Here is an 8,599-nt window from a genome sequence, read left to right on the forward strand (position 1 = left end):
AAAGAACAGTTGAGGAGAGCCTGCCAGCTGACCAGCTCAATGAGAGCGTAGCACTAGAGCGTCAAAGTTCTAGCCTACAGGAAGAGCCAGCTGACGCACTCACAAGCGAGACAGGGTCGTTATTATCACCGGCCTCAAAGAACTTTGATCAGCTCTTACGTGTGGATATAGAGTCACTGGCAGCTGAGCAAAAGAATGATGAGAGCTTAGCTAAATTACATGACACAGCTAAAGAAGGCATTGCTAGGCGCAACGTGACGATACATGAGAGAGGAGGATTGTTGTATCGGCACTACAGAGATCGAAAGGGTAGGATTTTAGATCAGTTAGTCGTACCTACTAAGTAAAGGGAGGACCTTTTGAGTCTCTGTCATGGAAATGGGTGGTCCGGCCACCTAGGCATAAACAAATTAAAGGAAAGATTGCTTATGGAATACTACTGGCCTCGCTGTTTCAAAGACGTAGAAAACTTTATAAGATCATGCGACGCCTGCCAGCGTTCTGGTAAACCAGGAGAGACATGGAAAGCTCCACTGAAGTTAGTGCCCTGAATAACAGAACCTTTCAGACGACTTGTAGTAGACACGGTAGGGCCTCTTCCAGAAACAAAATCGGGCTACAGGTACTTGTTCACCATGCTGTGTCCGGCTACCAAGTTTCCAGAAGCAATCTCATTGAAAGAGCTCAGCTCCACCGAAGTAGTAGACGCGCTTTTGACAGCACTCTAAAAACTAGGAAGGGTATCGCAGGAGTGAAGCTGCCGGTTCACTCTTCAAAGCGTCGTTTTACTCTCGCAAAATGTCGAGGAGAGTGAAATGCATTGTTCACTCTGTCAGCAAGGAGAGAGTGAAATGTGCTTTTCACTCTCCCCTTCAGAGAGAGAGAGTGAAAAGACTCTTGCGACAATAGAAAAGAGAGACTCTTGCGGCAATAGAAAACAAAACGTAGCGTAATCTTCTGCTTCAACTGTAGGTGGCTGGCCCCGAACATGGCAATGTATCATTCATGCACGCTGAGCAAAGAACACATCGTTTTGCTTCTAAGAGAACAGGCCGCCGCAGTTCAAAGGAACGCGTAGCGAGCGCTCTACTTTTTCACTCGGAGTGGCTCCACCGCGCGCGCGCGCGCTCAAGATCGCGGAACAACACAGCACCGGAGAAAAGTGAACCGTCCAGCGAGCAAAGGCCAGCCGAGGGAGATCGTGTTTCAGCCATCTCGCGTCGCCACGAAAACACGACAGTCGTTCGTCATGCCTTGGATATAACAACAAATCCTCCACGGTAAGTGAATTCTCACTTAGGTGCACATTCTCCCTATATGTCATGCTATAGCCAGGAAGTCGTCGCTGCGCTTAGCCGACGCGACTGACAAAGGACTAGGCGTACGCGCTGTCTCTCGATGTCAATCGAAAAAGCTAGTCGTCGCGATAACTGCATGTGATTTTATCACTTTGCCGTTGTCCGTAAGAGCTTTAAAAATCGAAAACGCTGCCAGAACTATGGTATGTTCAATAAGACGCCAGGCGAGAGGACGCTTAAAATGGTTAGTTCACCAGCCCGTGATTCCGAGCCTATGCGGAGCGTGATTAGCGTGCGTTTTGTGTGTTTGAATTTATTCAGTTTGGCAGTCTACTGTGTACGGAACGCTGTTGAACTAAGGAATCACATAACAGAAGGCGTCATTTTGCTGGCAGCATGCTTTTTTTTTATAAATAAACCGCGCGCTTGACGGTGTCTCGCGCAGGGGGAATCTGCGACCACTGAAGTTACGTGCAGCACCAGTGCTAGCTAGAAACTTTGCCGCAGGCATTCAGCTGCATGCTGCAAGAGGTCAGTTGGGCGCGTTATCTTGAACTTACTGAAAACGCATGAGGAATCCATGTTTTATGCTGAAAAAAGTATAAACCCCATATAAGCGATCTTGCGCGCGGCAGCTACAAGCGACGCGACGGAGATGGCTGTCGCGTTCGCTCGTCGCCTACAAGTCGTACTCCGTGCGAGCGACGATTTTGAGCGACGCCTCCCCGGTGTTGCCGGCATCAGGGCTGCAGTCACGCGTAACGCGTGCTTTAGTAATTTACGTTGATGTATTTTACTATAAAAAGTAGCATAAACTATTTCCGGAAGTCTTGCAGTACGTTCTTATCCTTGCACGTATAAAAATTGAATCATTTGCTCGTTCCGCGCGACAATCGGTAGTATTTGAGCAAAAGCGATGTATGTACATCCAGTTCCGGCTTCGCGCTATTGGCTAGTCACTCATAGCACTTCTGGGCGACGAGCGACGATTTCTAGATTTCCAGAACCGAGCCACCTGTTCAAGCGACGGCCCGTTTTGTCGCTCGAAGCCGTCGCTCGTCGCCGTCGCGCACTAAATCGCTCTCACAGTGTTTATCCCTAAGACTGAATTGTTTTTGCTCATGTTGAAATGGTGTGATTATAGGTCTGGTTTTGTCTCCTGTTGCGGTTTTCGTGCACGGTGCGAAACTGAAAGGATGCTTATGTCTACGAACTCGGTGAATTGTCGAGCAGCTAGTTACGCATCGGCATCGAATATAACGGCTGCTGTGTGGAATTACAATTGCAGGGGCGCTTTGCATACGCTTATTGTTTGGGACATGCCTGTGCATTTGCTAATATGAGTTGGCGTGTCAGAGTTATGTCATATGAACAGCTAAATCAGCCTTCCTCTGGGGGTTACAAGCGTAATGTGTGCATTTTGCTATAGCATGGCAGATCAAGATGTGTTTATCGCTTGAATATTTTTAGTAGAGAAATAAAATATCAAAATAAAATGTTCCTTTAATTCCGTGTTACCAGTCTGTCGTACACAGAACAATAGGTTGGTGTAATAAACTAATAACTGCGGTTTAACTGCAACTTTTACATGCCTACAAGAATCTAAAATACTAGATTTCAAACTGCAGCAGTAGTCGGGTCCGTCAAAAATGAACTCCACTGCGCATCTCATGCATGAAAATAAGTTCATGCCTTTTAGTAAGCTTAGATGCAGGCCGCAGTGAACTTGTTAGTATTGAAATGTGGGTAAGCTTGCCATAACAAGCCTTGTTGCCCTTTTTTATAGGCACATCCATATATCCATTGGGCTGAAGGACAATATTTTCATCCCTACTGAGCATCATGTTTGCAGCTATAATCCTGAAATTATGGCTTCAGCAGTGGCACAACCAGGGATGGTGCGGGGGGGGGGGGGGCACACTGGGCACGTGCTTAGGATGTGTCACAAGTGGTGTTTGCGATACACCAGACTCATGACAGACCTATGACGTCTGAAAATGACCAATATTCTATTCATTAGCAGGAGTATTCTAACATTCATGAAAAACAAGGATGAACTGTGGTTTATTTGTTTTTTTGCTTAAATCTAAAAATTGAAGTTAGTTTAGCAGTTGACTGTTGCAGTCATTTGGATGTTTTGCATGTATTTCACTAGGAAGACTAAGAGCTAAGACTTTTTTATTGGCATGGCGTTGACTGTCTTGATGTTGTTTTGCACCATGCCCTTGTGTTGACTTTTGCATACGATATTTTTCAGGCACCCGCTTTATATAACGCAAGAAGGCAGCTGCAAGGACCCGAGGATGTGAAAGAGCCAGTGCAGCGCGACTTCACGTAGTGCAGAGGAGCCAATGCCAAAAAATCAAAATACATTGGCATGTTATTTGGACAAGAAAACTAGTATGTGGGTATATTGGGTGTACCATTTGACCAAATGTCAACAAAATCAAGATACAGTATGTTACACGAAGATGAAAATTCTCACGTGCTCCAGGCAGTCATCTTAACATGGTATATTTATGTAATGTCTCTGATTGGAAAGTCAAATCAAGTATGCTCTCTGGAGACAAACACATAGCAGCAAGTGTCATTGAAAAGTTAAAAATGTGTTTTAAGAAAGCTGATTAGTTCTGAGAAGTGACTGCTTTTTGTCTTGCCTCTCAACAGATATATCCATGTGATAAAAAAATAGTGGTACAGTGAAATTGCATATTTGCTTAGCGACATGATACATACTTGCAATGAGCACGGTGCCTGTGTTTACTATAAAAAGCAACAGACCATGCTTGGTTAGGTTAGGCCCACTACAACATGCAGGCATGGGTGATTGGCGCTTTTTTTATTTCTGTGTCGTGAGGTTTATTGACGTGCGTATAGGTGCAATGGCACGCAGTATGGCTAGTACAAAAAGGGGGGGGGCAGATATATGTAGCTCACTGTACACGACACAGGGCAAAGGAAATCCGTGTTCAGCAACTATGTTAAATGCCATGTACGTAAATTTTACAACGCTACTCGTTCGAAGCGCGCACAGGTGCATATTGAAGAAAAGTTTCCAGGGTAGATAATTTAGTTCGTAATTTACACTAATTTTGCTCTAACCACGAGACATAATAATTTGAATATACTGCACGGAAAAACCTAGAGCGAATTAAATTGTGTGTCAGCTTCGTGTGTATACATATAGTCTTTCCTATGCATTAGGTTTTTTGCGTAATGCATTAACAGTTGAGAGCCTATCTTATGATGTGTACTCTGTTTACATTACAGTTGTTTATTAGTTTACTCGTTTGTTTTGCGACTGATGAAATGCCGGCATATATATATTTTCAACATTTGACATAACCCTGTATGTTTTGCAGGGACAACCCAGGACGTGCATTTCTCAGCACCCAGTCAACTGCCAAAAGTGACTCAAACACAGGCCACCAGTAAGTGGACATCAGTTGCAATTTCACATTATGCAGTTGGCGGCTGCCTTGTACGGAGGCTTTTTTTTTAATGAGATGGTGATGTCGTTCTAATGTACATTTTGACCACAAAGGTGCGATCATGTCTCACAGAGGCATATATGGTTGCTATTCTCTGCGAGGGACGTGTTCTCGTGTTCGTGAAGCATTTGTGTTTGGCAGTATTGTCGCCCAATGAGTCGGACATAAACACTAACTCGCCACTGCCGGCAAGTAGTTGCGAGAAACGCATTATGACACTGTAAAGTTATTTCATTAATTCGAAGGAAAGTTTTGCAGCAGGAAAAAAGGTTGCTATTCCAGGTAAACATGTCTTTTTCTCACAAGTTATTTAGCCAAACTGTGGATGCATGAAATTCGTGACTTATGAATAGATTTTAATTTATTCTTTAGTAATGCTTCTAAAAGAGACTAGAAATAGCATGTGACTACCTCTGCAATCAGCAGACCATACATTTACAGTCATAAGTGGCAGTTCCATGCAGTCTCGCACTTTATATTACCTTTCCTTTCAGCAACATTGGAACTGGTGGCTGCGTTTTCAGAAGAAGTGCACTTGAGAACTGTATATGTATGTGTGAATTCGGTTTTCTTTGTATGTGTCGGCTCACTGACAAACAGTGCAAAAATCTGTTGTACCATGAGCCTGACGACGCCTTCTGCTGCTAGAAATGCGGCACTTCATATCTTATAGTACTGCATGACATTTAAATCAAAGCTACCACATAAAATGATCAAGAAAACTAACCGCTGTTATAGCTGTTTTCCTCAAAGAACGCTTGTCCTTTATGGGCTGTGTTAATCTGAGCTCTCCACCGATGTTTCCGTAGTATTATCCCTCAGTGAGTGAGAGATTGGGGGCAATTAATCGTGTTAGTGTTTAAGCGGTGTCCTAATTATGTGCATTTGTTCCAACAAAGTTGTCTAGATTACTTTATTGTGTAGTGTAAAGCTTATGAAACCATCAGCAACTACTGAGTTGCTAACACGCATATGGATTTGTCACTATACAGGTGAAACTCGGCTGTACCACTGCAGTGCTGCGGAAATTGCCTTCACCAGCGGCTTTGCAACAGCTGTTTCGCAGCATGTCGGTATGTGTTAATTTATAATTATGTTGGGATGGGCTAGTATTATGGACCACTGCTACTCTGTATTGTGACAGATCCATATGGTAAGGGATGTAATGGGCAAAGCGAAAACCTTTGAATTTTTTACTATGGTACATAAACAGGCTCTCCTTTTCGTCGCTGGAGCAGGAGAGAAGGGCATGCAGGCACTCCTGAATGTACATATATTTCAAAACATGAGACACACACAAACACACACACACACACAATTAAACTAAAGGCAGGGACATTCCATCTTTCATCTTGAATTGAATTGTGCAGCGCAAAAATACAACACAGACCACAGAGAAGCACACATGTTAACAGGTTTGATACACACGTTAGTTCAACAGATTTGATACTTCAAGTGTGCTATTTTACACAAGGGGGAAGCGAAAGGGGAGAAAATCTGAAAAAAAAGTGGAGTGGAAAAAAAGGAATGGTGCCAAAAAGCATGAGAAGCATTGCGCAGCCAGGATCACCAGCAGGACAACCTTACGTATAGTTTGTTTCAATCAACTCAGATCACATGCAGCCATTACTGCAATCAAGTTGTTTCCTTATGTCATATGAGAGAATGATGTGGGCCCAAAAAACTGTTTAGAGCTGAAGGATTATGTTCCATTCTAGCCTCATTGCCTGCTTTTTTATCATATTGTTATCAGCTGCTTATGTTAGGGACAAAAAGTAAGAGTACGAACTGTTTCCCGATTCGCCATTCCACACAACATGTCTTTGTGACTATATGTACATGCAGATGATCCATAGTTGAAAAATATTCAGTACAGTAGAATCTCATTACAAGATGCACTTGGTTGTAAGAGACATCTGAAAATGGTTTGGTTGGTTTTCCGATGTTTGCCACGTTAACAATACTGTATACAAGAGACACCTTTGTTACTAAGGATGACTTTTTAAGTATTCACTACTTCGAAGGCACACAACCCAGACACATTCACTTTGTGCACCTTGTGTGCTCCGAAGGGCGTAAAGATCACGCTATCCTTACACAAGTCAATCGCGCATGTCTCTTTTAGCATGAACCAGAAAAGGAGGGCAACGAGGACAGTGCAGGGCAGAAAGTGTCGGCAGTTGAAGCTGACGAGCGTCTAAGAGCACCTCAAAGGTACTGCGAGCAACAAGGCTTGCAAAGTGAAGTGTTCAAATTCCAGAAGTTGGGAAGGAAGCTAACGCAATCTACAGTCACTAAAAAGCTGTGAATGTCTTCTTTAAAGGGCCTCTAAACCACCGAGGTTGAAATTTAGTTGCGGTGTTGCAGTTCTACACAATAAGGCAATGAACAGGTAGCCACGAGAATTTTTCGAAACGGTGCAGTAATAGTGGAGCTACGTGTGTTTGATTATCGAAAAGTAGTCCCCACTCATTTTACTCTTTCATCTGGTACACGCCATATGGACAGTGTCGTCTTTTCCTTGCCTAGTACACCTCCAAATGTTACGGTACAGGCCAACACCAACGAGCTCTGTTGCTGCCGCGCTGGCCCGTCGTCCTGCGAGGAGTGGCGCTAATACAACGGAACTGTATGGTGACTCGTGTTGAAGAGCCTCATAGGGAGACCCTTCTGTTGGCGTTTCTGTTCTTTGCCCCCATTGGCTGCCCACAATGACATCGCGCGCAACGCGACGAGGAAGAAGGAGTGTGTTTATTTGCTTGCAGGCCTTGTCGGCAGTCGTACGCTTTCGTTCGACCAATCGACAGCACCGGAAACTGGTGACATCATCAGAGACAGCCTGGTGACGTCAGGACAAACTGGGGGGTGCAGGATAGGTCCAGAGAGGCGCACGGGGTCATTTTCTTCATATTGTGGTGCTCCGGCAGTGCTACGCACTCTGGCATTTGGCTTCGTCGATCGTGACGGCATTCTGATTTCGATACGCGTGTTTACTTGAAATGTCCAAAAAATGTCGAGAAGTGGTTTAGGGGCCCTTTAAGCCACCCTGAGCATTTATTCCTTCAGATATATCAAAACATACTTTAGTGATGATGCATAATAAAGTGATCTAGTCTGGCTCCTCAGTGTCTTAAAATTTTTGGTTTCGAGAGACATGTTTCCCGTGCCTCTTGAATATCTTCTGATGAGGCTTTACTGTAATATACACAAACAATTGTGTAACTCCTCCTGCAAGTATTATTCATTAAGCCCGGTCACTTATGTGCAAAGCTTGTGGTTAAGTCTTGATGTCCGTACTTTTTAGAGCTATGTTTATTAATTCATGCTGTTCTTATTGGTTCTTTGATGCAGGAGACAATGCCTACGAAATTATTGGCCCTGATCATGAGAGCCCTCAAGGGGCAAACAACATCTCTGTTGCAGAAGTGAGCCCGATACCACTTGGAAGTTACCATGACAGATGACACGGCAGCAATAGATACAGAGACTGCCATGTCTACTGCAACTGTAACAGTGTACGAGGCAAGCAGCAGCGCGTCAGCATCACCAGCAGTGTCAGAAGGAACCACACCAGGCCTGGTAGAGCAACATGTGTGTTATCACTGACTTTTTTTGTAGTGGATACAACTCATTTGCTCAACATACAAAAGCTTTTCACCACGACTGTGAGCCAGTGTTATTGGGCAGCAAGTGCAAGACTAAGTCAGGTGTTATAACACAGTACAAGCATCACTTTAATATATGCAAATGCAAACATATTACAGTTGTTGCCTCCCCAGCCAGCCCACATAGTGACAACAATGTGAAACA

The 8,599-nt window shown here is 44.0% G+C and overlaps 1 protein-coding gene across 2 annotated transcripts; it reads left to right on the forward strand.

Annotated features, from left to right (window-relative positions):
* The first annotated feature begins 751 nt into the window (after positions 1 to 751).
* On the forward strand, positions 752 to 8,285 carry LOC142580859 (uncharacterized). Of its 2 annotated transcripts, none has more exons than XR_012828015.1 (5): positions 752 to 1,280; positions 3,556 to 3,702; positions 4,661 to 4,729; positions 5,782 to 5,862; positions 8,141 to 8,285. XR_012828015.1 is itself a non-coding variant. In XM_075691178.1 (5 exons), exons 2-5 carry the CDS (start codon positions 3,650 to 3,652, stop codon positions 8,251 to 8,253), a joined length of 312 nt encoding a protein of 103 aa, XP_075547293.1. In that variant the 5' UTR covers positions 752 to 1,280; positions 3,556 to 3,649; the 3' UTR covers positions 8,254 to 8,285. The 2 variants fall into 2 exon arrangements, 1 of the variants encoding a protein (XP_075547293.1); XM_075691178.1 differs by having other exon boundaries at positions 3,556 to 3,698.
* The last annotated feature ends 314 nt before the right edge of the window (positions 8,286 to 8,599 follow it).

The sequence above is a fragment of the Dermacentor variabilis genome, chromosome 1 (assembly GCF_050947875.1).
Source record: "Dermacentor variabilis isolate Ectoservices chromosome 1, ASM5094787v1, whole genome shotgun sequence".
Lineage (NCBI taxonomy): Eukaryota > Metazoa > Arthropoda > Arachnida > Ixodida > Ixodidae > Dermacentor > Dermacentor variabilis.